The sequence below is a fragment of the Toxotes jaculatrix genome, chromosome 21 (genome assembly GCF_017976425.1).
Source record: "Toxotes jaculatrix isolate fToxJac2 chromosome 21, fToxJac2.pri, whole genome shotgun sequence".
In the NCBI taxonomy this organism is placed as follows: domain Eukaryota; kingdom Metazoa; phylum Chordata; class Actinopteri; family Toxotidae; genus Toxotes; species Toxotes jaculatrix.
In genome coordinates, this window is record NC_054414.1 from 9,085,332 (window position 1) to 9,103,875 (window position 18,544).

The 18,544-nt window shown below is 39.6% G+C and overlaps 1 protein-coding gene across 1 annotated transcript; it reads right to left on the reverse strand.

Annotated features, from left to right (window-relative positions):
* Nucleotides 1-516: 516 nt before the first annotated feature.
* Nucleotides 517-18,481, reverse strand: kctd5b (potassium channel tetramerization domain containing 5b). Its single transcript, XM_041067233.1, has 6 exons — nucleotides 18,228-18,481; nucleotides 11,110-11,218; nucleotides 10,466-10,557; nucleotides 10,246-10,341; nucleotides 7,325-7,450; nucleotides 517-3,845 (listed from the first exon to the last, which is right to left on the reverse strand). The coding sequence occupies exons 1-6, from the start codon at nucleotides 18,447-18,449 to the stop codon at nucleotides 3,816-3,818; spliced, it is 675 nt and encodes a 224-aa protein (XP_040923167.1). The 5' UTR covers nucleotides 18,450-18,481; the 3' UTR covers nucleotides 517-3,815.
* Between the last annotated feature and the right edge of the window lie 63 nt (nucleotides 18,482-18,544).

The window sequence follows — 18,544 nt, forward strand, 5'->3', positions numbered from 1 at the left end:
CTATGTGAAATAAAACGCTATTTCATACACCAGAAAAGCGATATGTCCCACTCGAGAAAGCACAGACGGATTTCTATCTTCTCTTTTATAACATCTTTGCCCAGACTAAACACCGTTAACCCAAACGACTACGTTTCACGAATCAAATATTTTGTGCACAATTACAAAAGAACTGTGGTTGACCTGATATGAGATTTTTGGTTGTAAGACGCCTTTTTTATAGTACCGCGTAAAAAAAAAAAAAAAAAAAAAAACACTTTAAAAATTGTCTACATTTAGACAGGCATGTTTCCAGGCAGCTATAGCATTACAACAAGTTTTGAGAAAAGGACTCAAGAGGTCGCTCTTTGTTAAGAACTATGATCTGTTGTCACGACTCTTGATTGCTGTAGTCTCTACAAGTGTACGTCCCCTAATGTGTAATGTAAAATCTGATCCTGTTTGCTATTTTTAATAAAAACAGTAAGACATTAAAATCCATCCTACACACATCCCAGAAAAATATACACACACAGATATGAATAACAACATTTTTATTGTGTTTACCTTATGCAAGACCATATAGATCTGTCCCCTTAACCTCATACTTAAATTGTACATTTTTAACGTTGCATAAGATCATATAGAAGTGATCTATGTAGTGATATGAGAACCTTATTCATTGATGTAACTGTTAGATTGAGGAAAAATGACACATTCATTCCCTCTGATTACAAGTGTGATCATCTTCAATCATGCATTACAGTGGTCTGTGGCTTGTAACTTGAATGCAAAACAAACTGGGCACTTAAAAGTATTAGGCTACAGATTTGATAAGTTTGTCCATCACATGAAATGATTATCAATGCCAAATGCTCATCCAGACAACCTGTTTGTGAAGGGAATTAAAGGTAACGCAGCTGCTAAAGAGGAGGGGTTAAACACCTCAGGCCAGAGTATATTAAATGAGGTTACAACTGAACCAAGCAAATCAAACACAAAACACTGTAAATCTCATAGCAGAAAAAAGTCAAAAGACGACCCAGATAAACCTTAGCTCTGAACCAACACGGGTAATTTTTCCGGCTGTTAAAACTGAGCAATTCTGCCATCAGAGAGGGCGGAAAGCAAGATTGTCTGCAATGCTCAAGCACAGGCAGTCAGAAATGAATGGAGTATCTTATAATGTCTGTGTGAGTATCAGGTCATGTGGAGTGGGGAGAACGAGTTGCCCCTGGTGCAGTCACACAAGTCAGACATATGTTAACGTGTGTGAGGGGAGTGCAAGACAGTACATAATTGGAAGGCTTTAGAATACTATAGCAAATGTAAACATAGCCTAGCTCTGGCAGGAAATCCAGTCTACTCTGACCAGTAGACTGGTCCTCTTTGCGGATCTCAAATTTTGCACTTTAAAAGCCCTTGTGTGTTTGTGTGTGTATATATTTATATATATATATGTGTGTGTGTCTATATCAAAAACATGCATCCATATTTGTTTCCCCAACAATATAAAAATTGTTTTAATCAAGTGTATACGTGTACATGTGAGTAAATGGAGGTTTGTGTGTCGTTAACAAGTCTATATGTACAAAGTGTGCCAGCATTAAGAAAAGTTTACTCGTCCCTGACACTAAGATTAATGTGTACAATACACATAAGACATTGGATTTTGGTCATTGGGAAAAAGGCAACACTAAATGATTATTTGTGAATGAAATATCCAACCTATCAAAAACCACACATCAAACCTGAAAACAACTTTCTATATATAAAAACAAAAGTGTTCTAAAATGCAGTATTTACATTAACAACATTACAGGCTTTAAGCAATGTGCACAGTGTTTTCCACTGTAGTGCTTGTAATGCTGTGTACGAAATCTACACAATTCAAAATGCTTAGAAGAATCTATCACACTGCAGGAAAAAAATACATTTGTTTTTAAATGTAACAGTCAACTTCATAGCCAGCCAAGTATAGCTTTGTTATTGGTTATCAAAACATGTTCCAGGCATGTTATCAGTGAAAGACACCGTGTTCAGCATCAGCTGTTTCAACCTTAACTCGGAAATCTCTAGAGTCCTGTACAAACAATGCAAAACAGAAGTTAACATTGTCAAGATTTTCTCATTTTTAAAGATCCAGTATAAACAACTTCCATTTGAAGTTGTGTTTTCTATACAGTGTACAAAACGTGCAGTTTTTTGAGAGTTAAATATTAATATTGAATTTGGATTATTTACATCAAAGCAAAATCCTCTGGATATGAACAGAAAGTCCTTCACCACTGCCTTCAAACCAATCCAGTCCCCAAACCTCAAACACAACAAATACTTCCCCTCAAATAAGATCTTAAAAAAAGATGTTCCCTCAAACATACAAAATAAACCAGTTAAGGAAAACTCAGAAGTCAGTGGGAAAAAACTGAAAAAGAGATGCCATTGTCTCGAGGATGTTTTTCCTAACAGGAAACAGGACATCGTTGGAGGACACCAATGTTTAAAAAATATTATCGCTGCAAAACAGAATTCATATTTGAAACACCTTTGATTTTTTTTCCTTTTTTTTTTTGGCAGTTAACTTTAGATTTATGAACATGAGGTCTCAAACTAAACCCAAAGTTCAGAAAAAAATGTTTGACAGATTAAATATATATTTATATATAAACCTGTACATTTAGAGAGCAAATGTTTAGTTCTTTACACTACTAAAATTCCACGTTTGCAGAAGCTGCAGAAATCTTACTTTGAAACAATATTTTGAATGAACATGTGGTTAAATGTGTATGCAATATTAAAAAGTTTGATCCTTATAATTCAGGTTAAGTGGACTTCCTGAAAATGTTATAATTACTTAACCTCACAGCACACAATGACCATACCAGTGGATAAGTGGGTTACCAAGGTCGCAACACAAGAGTACATGGTGCCACAAGCAGCTACAGTAGCAACACATTTACTTCTCAAGCCAAGAAAGTGAATGATAAAGAAGTATCTTGTATTGCGACATCTGCTGTGTCTCTCAAGTTAGCTTATTTAGTCTATGTAAAAATGGGACTTCTCTTCATTACAGGTCATTTCAACAACAAAAAAAGCCCTGTAAGTGACAACTTACCTAATGCCCCTTAACCTATACGCCCAAATCACAGTGACAATTTTGTTCCTTTTTTTTTTGACCATGAACAGTTACTGAAAAAAACAATTTAATCAAAGTAAAATGCCACCTTAACTACATCTGACAAAATGTGTGATGTATAGTTGGGATCCTCATGGTCACAAATCTCAGTGTAACGGTTTGAACTCTTTGGAAAAGCATTTTATCGATTTGTTTTTGGGGTGAATTTCACATTAACAGCCTAACTCTTAAACATGCACTAAATAAATGCACAATTCCCTTCTTAACATCTTTTAACAATGATTTTGAGTTGATACTTTTGAGTTATAAAGACCATACTGATCCCTTACCAGACCCTTGAGTTGGAGGATATAATTAATTCAATAGATGACCCTGAGTGAATCATTGGCCTTATATGATGACGGCCATATTTTATAGCATAAAACATAGCTGTAGATTGCGATTCCTTACTTTCAATTAGAAAAAAAAAAACAAAAACAAAACAAAACTTGCCGCTAATTCAAAAAGGTCCAGTTTAAATGTACAGGCACAAATTGTCAGTAAACAGACTTATTTACATCAAGAAATAAAAACAAAAATGGAGGGAAAACACAACATAAATGCACAACCCCCCCTTTAAATCTCCATTGTGCCAAACGTTCTTCCACAAAGATGATATGTTTGCATCATAACACCTGGAGCTCATAATACTAAGTCCTCTTCACATCCGGGAACCCCGTTCCTGAAGAATCTGCAGGAACAAAAGCATGATATTATGAACATACAACATGCTCCAAAAGTCATTTAGTACTGTCCCTCTACATCCCTCTGTATTTCAGTAGTCATTTGCTAAGGTTTTTGTTGATATTGAACCCCTCCCCCAACATACACTCTTCCCAGCCAGAAGCACTCATACACTTGCTCTACATGCTGGCTCAATAACATACACACACTGAATAGGGCGCAGAGAAAAGGGAAACGCATGAACAAGAGAAGAAAATAAAAGCTGTGCTAGAAACTAAGAAGCTATGCGTGGCTGTTGAGCAAATTGCGGGTGAGCTCATACAAAGTAGGAACCCTTGATGCTGGACAGACATGTTGCTGCAGTTAACCACATTGCCCTGAATGACTCTGAACTCCCTAAGAGATGAAGAAGGGAGAAATTCAAGCTGAGAGCCTCATCAAGGGAACAGCAGTGGAATTATAATGCAAAATTATATTGATAGTCTTGGCTCAGTGCAGATGGTCTTTTATATGGGCTTTCCAAAACACTCATTACTGCAGGCTGTCAATTTAAAGGGCGTAGCATTTTTTTTCCCTCTTCAGTTGCCAATTGCTTGTTCATTGCACTTGTAGGTGCGCCTACTCTCTCTTTTGAGACTTTGTGTCTATCGCATGCAAAGAGGTAATCTCAGGAGTCTAAACCATGCTGTGTGAAACATCCTCTCTGTGGTTCAGGTTGGAGTGATGAAGACAGCACAAAATGTGGTAAAAGCTACAGAAATGTAACTGAGAAGTACAGACTGCACATTTTTTGTCTGGGTTTTAACTGAATAAGGTTCAACCTGAAACTTATACATGTAATTAAATGTGATGATTGTTTATACTGTAAATCTTTGCACTGATTATTATTTAAAAATGACATTCCCTATCCTTCCTATCAGGATAATTTCTTTAAAACACCATAAGAAAATGGAAAATGTTTTGTCTAAATGCTTCCAAAAAAGAAAAAAACTCTCCAGGTGTTCTGAGGCATTAAATTTGAGATCAAACTGATCTCTACTAGTTACATAAGTTTATAACTTCTAAAATAAAGAACAAACAAAAGGTGTCATTGCACCAAATTTATCAGTGCAAATCAAGCAAAACTACAACTAATACTACTTTTAACAATGAATGGAGGACAATGAGTCAAACTGCAGCAGCTGATGATTCAGCGTGCCCTCCATTAACCAAGGCAGTGACCATGACAGTAATTACAAGGATCTTATTTACACTACTGAAACAAACTGAGCTCGTTCCATCTGGTTTCAAAGACCGATTCACCTGCAAAGAAGTATTCAACCAGTCTTAGCAGGAATCATCTGGCTTTTCATCTAGCTTTGGCTTGTAGACTCTGGTATGAGTATCTGAAGTTTTTCAGTAGTGTAAAATGCTTCAAGGAGGGAAAGGAAAAGGAGGACAAACTCGGGAGGCATGGTGTAGAGCCAGACCGATTTTTTAGTCGACCGATAGTAGCATATAGCAGATATATCGGTATCAGGGTACATGTGCCTGCATGAAAACTTCTTTTTTGTTTTGTTTTTCAAAAACAGAAAATAATTAGAAAGAGATGCTTGGGGTACTTTAGAAATTGTGTCATCACATAGCTTGTCCAGGAGAGAGCGCTCCAACTTCACTATTTACAACAACCTTAGTACTGTCTGCCGGGCATGTAGCACAGTACACATCACAGCTGGGCAGACAGTGGTGCAGAGTCAAGCAACGTCTTCACATCAAGTTGCTAACCAGCTCGTCAAATACACTGCTGGAAATTTAGCAAACAACGAAAAGCAAAACAAAAGCGAACAATGAGTTACTGTTTGTGACAGTCATATATTAACAGTGAAATACTGCTAAATCCATTTAGATAATGTTTTGAATTTCATAGCTAGCTTGATGAGAGGAGAGAATAAGTGGTTTAGTAGAGAGGAAATCAAATGTTTTGCCAGTGACGTCAACCCTTACCCTAAGTTATTTTTGATATACCTAAATCTAAAGATAAATTCATCATTAGCGAAGAGTAAGCTCTTAAGAATAAAACCTATAGTCTCCACTATAAATGGACCAAGAAACTATATATATATTTTATTAATAAAGAATATTGTCTTGTATATCAATACCAGATTTCTCGCTAAAATCGAAACAGCCCCAAAAATCCAGTATCGGCCGGGCTCTAGTGTGTTGGAGGAACTACGAGCAGTTGAGCGCTCACCAGTGAGTCATAACTGCTCAAGTCTAATCACAGTCATTCATTTCATAATCCGTCTCTTCGTCCTCGCTCTGAGCAACATGCAGCATGCAGACAGCACAGAAGAAGACAAGAAAGGCATGTTGTAAAATAATGGAAATGAATGGAGGAGTAAAATGTAGGAGAGGAGAACAAGGAGAAAAATAAAACTGATGGGTCACTGAGCAGAAGGGATTCACATCGACAACTACATTTAGTGTCTCTATAGAGAACTCAAAGACACAAAAACACAGGAAAACATATGCAAATGTTGTCCAAGGGCACCTTTCTAACACACTCGATTAACTGGACATTTACACAAATAAATATATGGTTACTAAACAAAATATTGAGAATTTAAATCTTTGTGGAGTATTGTACAGAAATCAGTCATACTCAATAACTCATTTTGGACATGGTGCCCCTGGAAACAATAACAACAAAGTCTCTATCTCTAGATTTGCTTGAAAGATGCACTGGTGGTGTTGCAGCTTCCTGCTAAAATAAACAGCAGCATAGGTTTAACGGTGTGCTTCTTCATGTGTAGCTTCCTTCAAGGAGTGGGGCCCCCACAGGGACAAGCTGACGGGAGCTTGAATTCCTCAGGGCGTGCCTCTTGCTTTAGCTCCTTGAGCCCTTGAGAAAATGACAGACCTCGCTCCACTAATCTGCAGACCCGGGCTCTCTTAATGCCCCGAACAGGGATTATACCGTTTAGAGTATTTTATTTTAGGTCAAATCTAACATGACATAGGTCTAAACACTGGGTTAATTCACTTGGACACACTTTTTTGTGATCCCATCACTGTCAAAATGAAAGTGGTTCTTTTCATAATCAAGTCTAACACAGGAGAGCATTGTTTGGTGATGTACAAGTCACAATTAATGCTTTGTTTTAATTTATACATCTTATTTTACTTTCTTTTTTAAAAATCACTTGTGGTACAGGCAGTCTAGTTTTTAACTGAAGCAGTGAATATTCACAATGTTCTTCTTCACAGAGGTTTTCTCATCAATAAACTAGAGGTGCTCTCTGTCCCCTGGTAGCATGTTCATAAATGCAGTGCATTTAAAACATCGAGCACAGGCCATCATTCACAGATGTTTGCTATGGATGGATTTTCAACCAGCCTCTCCACTCTCTCTCACACACACACACACACACACACACACACACACACACACACACACACACACACACACACACACACACACACACACACACACACACACACACTTACCTTAGCCTTCTCACTGGGCTCACTGTTTGTCCCATATGATTGATTGTGCAGCTCCTTGGAGACTACACACAGGAACTCGGCTTGGTCTTCGTTTCCGTAGTTGTAAGAGGAGCCTATGCTGACCAGCTAGAGAGACACGAGAGCAGAGCACATGGGAAGAATTAGCCTTAGACTGATGAAGGAGAGGCAAAAACTGGGTGGGAAAACTGAGGTGAGGAGATCTAAAAGAAGTGGACGACCAAACAAAGAGCACAGAGAGTTTACAGGTTCCTGCAACTTATATATCTCAATATATTACAAATGGCATTTTGGACAAATGTGTCACTAATTAGACTGATATCAAAACAGTTCTTAGAGACCAATGTAAGCTCATTTTTTGATTTTTTGAGAGAGAATTAATCCAATCCACTCTAATCTAATTAGATAAATAACAGTGTCCAGTGACATAAAATGTGGGTCAGGGTGCGAATGAGACATGATCAGATTTAAACCCAGGATGTCGTGGTTGGACAATTACATGGCACACTGAAACCACTAGGCCAAAAAAAAAAAGAATACTAAGAAGTGATGTTAAAAAAAAAAATTTAAGAGCTAATGGCTAAATTACAGTCTGTTTGAGTGTTTGTCGGTACATTTCTAAAGAACGTGATTCAAACAGCTTTTTAGGACCTGCAGACATGCCAGTGTGGAAATCCAAATTAAAAACGCTCATTTAGACAACTCTGAGAAAACTCAAAGAGTTTTCTAAATAATCACACAGAAATAAAACAATCAGTGGTCCACAAAAATAAGGACTTCATAATGAAAGAAAGAGCACAAAGACACTACAGAAAGAAAAACATGATCAGCAGATAGTCACTGACAGAATACAAGTGCAGGGACCACAGGAAGCAAACATGCTGATTGAAAATCAATGGGAACTGGTGGATTTGACTTGACAGGACCAGGCTTGTTTTAAGTGAATAAGTAAAACTGAAGCTTTGAAAGTATAGTGTCTCCCACAAAACAAACAAAGGAGCGAACCACAAAGTAGCTCACTCCCATCCATCATTTCAGTTCCATTTTTTTTTATCTATGTGACTTGACATTTGACTGTTAGCAGTATGATGACGCACAAGGCATGTGTAGGATTTTCCCCAGTGCTTCTATTGTCAAATCCTTTGCTATCAATACTATCATGGAGCTGCATTCTTTGATATGCCCTTCTGCCATTGTATTTTGTTACGTGTACAAAGCTACCAGTCTATCACAAGGGTTTACTCAAGACTTTACAGGGAACTCGGAGTAACCAGAATTCATCCAAAGGAAAACCTCAGCAAAGCTACTGCTTGTAAGAGCAGGTAGCTTTTTCCTCCAAACACTGGATAATGTTAGGCAGTAAAAGGACTGGTGCGAGAAAATCCTACAAATGGCATCTTCAAATGCATCCGAAAAATTATCACAGCAACTTCTACTCTCCCTGTTCCCAGTCACATCAGTCCAAATAAAAGACACAGAGGACACAATAGGACAAATGAAGGGGACGAGACCTTTTAGATCTTTATAAACAAACTGCATGCACACTCTGAAAAACATGAGGAAAAAAAAACCCACAGCAATTTCTGTTCCTGAATAACTTCTTTTACTGTTCAATGTTAAGTGTGTGCCTACTGCAAGCTACATGTATATCCTCAGTACCCAGGTGTGCATGTTCAGACACGCATCGCCTCATTAGCCAGTGCTGCCGGAGACTTGTTGTTGTTAAGCGATCTCTCTTACATTAGGCATCAACGCAGCAACAAAAGACCAAATAATCTCAACTAGCTACCATGGATTCCACTTGTCACACGCTAAAGACTCGACACGCACCAAATCCTACGACTTTCAGAGTAAAATACCCCTAAACAACAAACTGTGTATATTTATGGAGTCTCAAAGAAAGCAGTAGGTCATTAAGGTTCATCTGCACAAAAGTCTCTCCTGGGCCGATGACTGTGCTTTAGGCTTTGCATAAGGAGTGTTTCTGGGAGTTTCCCATCTGACCTGTGTAAGGAGATTAGTGAGATTTCGGCCCTGAAGGGAGATCGAATGATCCCTTGTCACAGAGAAATTCATTCACATATCCAACACACATTCACAACACTCAAACGTGTTTTGGCAAAGTTTGGCAGTTTCAGCTGAACACACTCTCACATGTAAACTTAAACTCATAATGTTTAATGCTAGCTCACAACGTACAATACCTACTTGGAAGACAAAACAACACTTTTTTTTTTTTTTTAAGTTTCACCTCTAAACAACCAGCACTATATTACAGCACAGCCCCCAAAACAGCCAAGTGGCTACATCAAAGCAGAACACAGAAAGCTGCTGACAAGCTTACAAACTGTGAATGCAGTATGAATAAAAATATATAATAAAATAAAATCACAGACAAGAAAAAAAAGGTGTCATGTTCTTTTAGCCTCACTGGTGAGCAAGCAGTACAAATGAACACTGAAAAGAATCAACTCAAAAAAAAAAAAAAAGACCAACAGCTAAGTGTCTACTGGGGACAAACAATGGCCAACGGGGTGTGTATGGACAACATGGGGACCATGCAGTGACCAGCCCGTGGACAGAAATTTGTGGGACACACCTCTCCGCTGTTGTTTGGCAAAGCAGACTCCTCTCCCTTCACCTCCCTTGACACAATCAGCAGAAACTCTGACTGGTGGGCCCGCCCGTAACCTATACTGACAAGCTGCAACAACCAATCAGAGCACAGAAGGGATGCCCGGATCATGTATGCGGACATTGAGAAAGATGTGATTTGCTGTTTTTGGCTTTTTAGCCATTTCCAATATTGAGGATTGGACTTTCTGGGTCAATGTGAGCATAGCGGGGTGGGTGAAGCACATGAAAGGAGGATTGCTGCTGTGACCTCGCAGGAAGAGATTTACCTGTTCAAACTTCCAGCCGTCAGACATGGTGGACACCATCTGTGTCAGCTCCTCCTCCTGGCACTGCAGCACCCGGTACACATGTTTCACCGGAACCTGAGAAGATAAACGAACACAAGAGAGAAACGGGATGGAAAGGAAGAAACAATAGTTCACAAAATTAGCGGAACCGAAATGCTATGTTCATAAAGGAATCCAGGCTTCACAGAACTTCATATACCTGTGATGTTTTGCAGTCACGTTCCCTGATCTTGTCCTTGATGAGCTTTATTAACGATGTGATGTTGTAGAATTCAGCTTCTTCTAACACACCTTAAAACGGCAAAGAAGAAAACAATTAAGCTTTTTACACAGACTACTAACAGTCTCTCCTAACACTACTACTAAAGATCAGGTTCAGCTGTAAACAACTACTACTTTAGGGTTTTTCAGAGATGTTACAGATACTACATGACACTTATATCTATCTACTTATAGATATAGACAGATATATCTAGCTATCTATATCTTATATCTATCTTTGACAAACCAAATTGTTTTGATATTCCACTTGTGTTCTGTGGAAACTGAAATGTGGACAGATATGTAGGCAGGCATGATAAATGCCTGCCTACATATCTTCTACATATCTGCTATCTACATCTCTTAAATTACCCGTTTCTTTGCGGTTATTTCCTTGTAATCGTTGTCATTGCTGTTGTTCAGCTATTAAAGTATTACGTGTTATAACAGTCAATCATAATGAAGAGAAATACTGAAAAGAAATGTTAAGTTTACAATGCATTACAATGTGATATAGCCAACTGCATTTTTATGTGGAAAACATTTCTTAAATGCTCATCTCATTTTCCGCAGAGACATTACCTTCCTCTGCCAAGTCCCTGTTGAGCACCAGCTTGCCATGCCTCAAGTAGTTAAGCACTGGCCCAAAGTACGTAGGGTCTCTGTCTATGAGATAGGCACCAGTTTCATCCTGAAAAGCAAAAGGATGAGGATGAGATTAACAGAATAACACGGCGTTCACCGTCACAGTTTTCTATTAAAAAAAACAAAAAAACACAATCCAACGTTTAAAAAACACACATCAATTTTAATTCTGTGGCTTCAGAGCATTGTATGGACACATGGTAAAAGTGATGTCAATCTTCTCATCTGACTCCTAAAACATAATCTGGGGTTAAAAAAAAGAAAAAAACAACGTGCATCAGTGAATAAAACTCGAGGGATGAGAATTACGAGGTCAGCTCCTGTGCTGATAATCTCTACTGGGGTTGCGAAGACATGTGCACACGTTGCCACACACATACAACAGCTTTGGGATATCACTTCTCTATTCCCACAGGCCTTGGGTTTGATCCTGATTCCTTCACAACCGCTGGGTATTCCCCTATTTCTGTAAGTACTGTGATTAGACTGTCTTTGTCTCATGGGGGAAGAGGAGGCTAAAACAATTAGAGCAGAACAGAAAAAGATTTGGAACAGCAGGCCGAATCCACCGAGGGGACCAGGAGGAAGCACCTTGGCTTACAATCGTCGATTAGCCTAGTCTGGTCTGTTACATGGTCGGCCTCACACATAATATGAAAGTCAGTTTGAACAGCTGTCTACCTACTGCAGCGGACACCAGTTTGCTGCTAAAAGTTGTTTAATATGATGTGACATTTAGTGAGTCAAATGTGCGTGACAACGTGAATGACATTTATTAAAATACTCAGTGCAGAGGAAAGGCCCTGAGCAAATTTTGCGCTAATCCCCAAATGCTACAGGATGTTTGACTTTTCATCAGCTGAGTATATGGCTTCAGGTGCTTTCTTGGCAATTTAGCAGCCCTGTGGGTTTGTGCAACATCTGACATTATTTACCCAAGAACACAGCGATACTGTCACACACTCCAGGCCAAGACCACAATCAAACATACAGCTAAGTCTTCCCTGACAGACACGTGAACATTCATAGCTACACAGTGCCCCTTCACAAGTCCAGAGATGGATTCAACTCAAAACCCATTAATCTTTCCAATAATGAGAAAAGGTCCCAGTGCATTTTCTTTTGTAATGAATCTCTGAACCCTCTTGGCTGGTTGACCTCCTTTCCAAGGCAAAAATATCCCACCAGAGCCCAGTGGAGCTCTATTCTGGTCTCATGGCCCTGTGTTAGTTCCTTACATTTCCATAGTCACTGAAGTTTAAGCACAAGTACAGGTGGGCCTGCATGGAGGAAACAAATAAGGTCAAAGCCACACCACTCACCATATTCAAGCCACACTGTACGATTATTGATTTTCACATTTAAGGTTAAGCTTCTAGTTTTGGCCACTATCTGTTCTTCTCTGCAAAGCAAAAGCCACAGTGCACTAATTATTTCTTTTTACCACATGGCCACCTGTAACCACTGGTAATCCCTTTTTAAAAATTGCTGCACAATGATGTGTTAAAAATGCATACACAGTTTTGCATACAACACCTACTGTGCTGCTTCAACACAGAGCTAAAATAAGTATTACAAGCATTCTGCGAAAGGAACGTACAGCAGTGTTTTTAGTGCAACTTAAAATACATGATGAACTCATCAAGGTACTTATCAAGCTAAGACTTTTTACCATATTTCCAGGTCCTAACCCGGAAATATGGTAAAAAAAAAATACTAGAGACTAGAAACAAAAGTAAAATTATATTGACACAACATTAAAAAACTTGAACTGGAGTGAACTTGAGAGCAAGACAGGCTTTGTTGTACTGTGGATTTGACTGCCATTTGCCTGACAAGCATCAGCTGGTTTTCCTTTTCTTCCTTGTCAAAAATCCTGTATTTTACAGGTGGTTTTCCTTTCTGAATCAATACCGTGAACCTGAATCTTGATATTACTGCTTACACCTGTGTTTGCAATGGCTCTGTGTGAGGACAGTTTGGGAGCCACTGCTATAAATATACCCATTTATGCTTGAACAGGGGAAAAACTAGGATGACTTGGTTTCTACGTTTGATATGCTTTTTTGCATAACATTTGCAAATACTTTTTTTAAATTGACCATTTTACAGATGCTGCAAATAGGGAATAAAAATAGTAAAACTATGTTTAGGGAATGCTCAAGAAGCCCAACGATTAAGGAGCATACTGTAACTGCCAATTCAAGACCTTTGATACATGTTATACATACCCCTCGTCCTCCAGTTAATTCGTTTCCCTTCTGGTTCTATATGCTTTCCAATAAAGGCAAAAGTGCCAAAAACAAACAAACAAACAAACAAAAAAAAAAAAACAACAACTCAAGCCGCAAATTGTTTTAGTTTTTTGTGGATGTTCGCTGTGTCTGGATCTTTTGAATATTTGAATGTGGATGGCTTTTCTTAGAAGACATTTTCATATTTGACTATAGGAACAGCGGTATTCCGGTTAGCACTTTGGTTTCAGGGTTCCTGGTATTGCTCCTCCTGGCTCACTGTCACACTGGGACACCTGGATAACAGACTCATTGTTAATGTTACTAGTAACACCTGTGCTCATCCTACTAGAATAATAAGTCAAAATGTCGGCTATGAACAAGGTCAACTGCACTACACAAATAAACTATTGTATACTGTCTCAAAAACTCCCACTGATCAAACACGCAAAGCTACCATATGCGTACTCTGTATGTACTCTACATTTCAGTAAACTTTCAGCTTTCTGACCTGTTGTGCTGACAAGCCTGTTGCTGATCCTCTGGGGGCATATGCATCTACGGGGAACTTGGGGTGACAGTGCCCCAGTTCAGAGAAAGATGACTATGGGGGCTGCTGATGTGGACTTGTGTACACAAAGGGGACAGTGTTTTTAATTAAAAACAAAAGGCTGTGTCTCTGGGGGCCCAAGCTGGGGAGCACAGGGCAACAGAGGGGTGGGGACAATGAGGGAACAGGAGGAGGGCTGCTGCTGGGATGTACTGTAGACAGGCAAAAAAAAGAGGTGGCAATGTGAAAAATTGGAATTAGAAAGCTTTAGAAAGCATTCTGACAAAGTTCACCATTTCTGTGTAACACTATGATGATGATGATAAACAAAACTAGCTTTTCATCTATGAATATTACATTTTTGAAGACAGAAGAGGTCTGACTGCTATAACGGTGAAAAGCAACAACAAACCATCTTGACAGATCATTATAAATTATAGATTTTTTTAAATTAATAAAATAAGAATGCTAGCAAGAAATACACTGACAAGTGTCAAAACTGCCTACAACAGCCACCAGAAATAGGGCAGTTCAGTGTAGGTCAGGCATGCTACATGGTGTTTTGGGGTTTGGCCTTGCAAAAATATTCAAACTGCAAAGCCTCTCATACACACAGTCACATAAGGCCTAACCATGACTGGATTCAAACTGAGGACAGCTAAAAATTTAAGTCAACAAAAGCCAGTGAGAAGGGTGGCCTTCACAACAGAGGGAAGTGAAGTGTATTAGCGTTATCACTCTTCTCCTGCATACAATACATATCCTCTCACAGGAAATACCATGGTGACCCACCCTTCAAACACATGATGTCCAATAAGGCTTTCTGCAGACACATTAACACTGACAGTCAATCCTTAATTCAAAAAAATTGACAAGTCGCTGCATGTTTGCTTCTGATTACAACAATGGGTGTAAAGAGGAACTTTGCATGGAACTGTTCACCATTCAACACTAAGATATTCCCTGCAAAATTTCATACAGTCTCTCTTACAGGACAGATGGCTAAAAGTCATCATCAAACAAACTACAACATGGTACAAAAACAATTAACACTATCCCGTGAGGGCATTCCAATTTGCTCAGGCCAAGAATAAAAAGAATGAAAGTATTATCAAGTGCAGCTCGGCCTTCACTGCAGCTGAGCTGGAGCACAAGCCCCCTGCAGAAACAGTGCTTAAAGATGTTGCAGTAGATCTTCTAAGTCACATGACTGTAGCTACTTAGCCAAGTGGAAGTCTGATCCTGGTAGAGTGGGAGCCAGGAGTCTCTCTGGAGTACAAGCAGTAATGGCATAGTCAAACAGGCCTTCATCTTTTAAATAATACATACATCACACCAGGGCTATATTATGTGAAACTAGCTCATATTTCAAAATATTTAACACTGTCATTTGAACGCATCTTTGACCTTTCACCAAGGCTGGGTGGAACTTCTCGCCTTTCTACCACTTTCAGCTCTGCAAGGCAACACCGTCAGTGCATTTTGCACAACAATTTATGACGGCAAAGCACTTCAGGCAATAAATGAAGAGCTGCTTTTAAAAGTCCCCCTAAAAGCTTTGCTGTCATGATGAGAAGCAGTTAAGTAGCTCCACGGCTAATCTGGCAAGCCAGGAAATCACTGCAACCTGGAGCTTTCTCTAGGCAGAAGGAGAAACGTGAACTGCAACAGAAAAAGAAGCTAGAAGTGAAAGACTGGTTTCACTGGTGTCTGAGGCTATTGCAGAGTAAAATTCAAGCTGGAAACATTTTAATTTATTGCAACACAAGGCAATGATCGATTGTTAGTGCCTGGCTTTGGAGTGATAAAGGCCTGAGTCACACCTAATTTGCCAACAGCACTATGCGGTGCCCTGTTGAGCACTTACTGCAAGAAGACAGAGCTGACGATACTGCTGTTAAATATTTACGTTGCCTCCCACAGTGTGCTCAGGCATGACATACAACCTGAATCTGGCATTAAATGTGGCCATATTTCTCTTCGCGGAGAGAACTTGTTTCGGGCAGCAAATGGATATGAATATGAAAAGAATAAGATGCTGAAGGAACAAGAATCCTTTGTGATGGGGTGCTTGAAAAATTGATGCTGCTCTCAAAGCTAGAAAGCTGGGTCTATACTTGAGTGGCCCTGAGCTGAGTAGTTCGAGAGCAGGAGTCTGCCAAAGGGATAGATGGTCATTGATGTGCATCTCTTAACTCGTTGACTCGACAATTGACGGTGAGAGTTTATGATCTTTCAGCAAGAATTAGTCACTTAAACCTTACAAACGCACTAACAACAATTTCCCTGAAGTGACAGCAATGAGTGGCATTTGTCAATTCTGGGATAACCAATTTAAAAACAAGTCTCATCAACTGTTAAGGGCTGTGCACGTGACAGCACTTCTTCCACTTTCTCCCTGGTCTACCCCAATGTGCAAAACAGGCTCCAGTCAACAACATGAATAATGCAGTTCTCCTCAAGAGTCCTGCTGAAGCACGTCAGCCTGCGTGACTGAGAGCTGAACCACTCATTTCTTTGGCTGGGAAACACAATACTGCATTTGCCCAAAAACAGAGCTCTTCACTGATCTGTCACTCTGCTGGGCTTCCTATTCACATGCAGCGTTGTGTGATGCACCAAAAAAAAAAGAAAAAAGAAAAGCTGTCTTGGCTCAGTTGCGAATAAGATGAAATCGTGTCAATGTATATAGTTTGAGACACAGTGGCAAGAGATATAATATCTAATAACCTGTCCATTACAGGGAGCTAAACCTGACAGCTCGCAGGAGAAAGGTACAGTAATGGCTTGAGAGTCTGATACATACTTAAGACAAGGGATTGAGATGGACTGATCCGTTGCTCATGGGAGGATAAACTGACAAAAAAAAGCAAGCTGATTATTCAGAGATTAAGATATTTGCATGGAAATACGAGATGAGCCTTGGCTTCAGCTTAGCATAAACGGGGGCAGGGGTGAAGATTAAAATGTGTAAGTAGATGAAAACAATGAATAATGGGGCAGTAAAATGAACAGTGAAAAACAGAGCACATTACACTATGTATACAGACACTAATGAATTGTTTTTGACAGTGCTCGGGGCCTTAAAGCACACACACTGCTGTTAAAAGTGGCAGATGGACAAACAGAGAGAAGCCTGCTTCTGGAGCATTGAGGCCATTCAGGGAGATGAGTGACTTCATCCCCCAGCTCTCAGTTGTCAGCAGCACCTCACCCCACTTGGCAATGACTTATGTACTCATTAGGGGAGCCTCACCACCAGCACAGAGGCTGATTACTGCAGAGCAAACACAGCCAAGAAACAGACAAACCTCAAGAGAGGAAGGAAAAACACAAATTGATCGAGCAATAAAGTCTTTTATGTGTAACTTATTTGGATGGTTAATTATAGGACTAACGCTTGTAGACACTGCAATCAGAGGAAAGGCCAGAAAATAGCTATGGGCGGACAGTGTATTAAACAGCAAATGATGTAAAATTTGAATTTGAGATTTTGGTTTTTGAAATACTATTTTACAGCCAAACTGAAGTTAAAGCTAACTGATACAACGTTCTTGACTGTGAAAACTGAGTAAAATAAGCAACTCAAAGTTAACATGAAATAGTACAGTCTGCCGTCATACTCAAAACCGGGCTACACTGTCTACATCGAGGTTCGAAAATGTAAGTAGTTGTAATTAGTTTTTGCGAATACTATGCACGTTATAAAAAAACCAAACACAAAAAAGCATTCGTTTGCTGTCACTGTTTGACACCTCTTGGAGTCCAGCGCAATGCATAGGTTTCAGATGGGGAAAGTTTCCAACTACTGTGGCGACTTGCTATTCACACAATAAAAGGTGTTAAAAAAAAAAAAAAGACCCCACTACAGTTGTTTTTCTAAGAGTTGACACCTTAAACGACACACTAGGGTCACCGCAAGACTTTGCAGGTTTATACTGTAAGACACATAACGAGTGATCTACACACACTCACAGGCTAGCAGCAAGATCGTATGTCATGTGGTGACTGTCGGAATCTAGCTAGCTTAGCGAGCTAATGCTAACTAGCAACAAAAAAAAAACAGTTAATGCTGAAATTTTGAATAAACACTATTTTTATCACAAAATTGGTAATTCGACTAGGCAAGTTGGCAAGCGCAGTCATCAGCCACCATAACTGCTAAACAATGCGGTAATAAATAAAAGGCTATTTTAGTGGAAAATAAAATGTAGTTAACTAAGTACGCTCCTAACTACAGCGCTAACTAGCTGGGCTAGCTTAGCATTTACCTTATCGGAGTCGAGCTCGGGGTCAGCTTGGCTCAGTCTGTACAGAAATGATTTTGGATCTCGACACAGCGTCTGCCTCGTTGTTAAAAAATACGTGCCCCCGACGTTTAGTCGAATCCACTTCGATACCCCGACACCGGGTGAAATGTTTCTCTCGGCCGGAGAATGGGCCAAACATCTCCGGTGAACGGAGCCGCTCGGATCGGAGCTGTTCTCTGCCATCCCTCTCCTCGTCTCCTCCGCCCTTGCCTCGGCTCTGTCTGTGCGGCTGACAGGAAATATCTAAGCTGCAGCCACTAACTTGGAGTCCACGATTC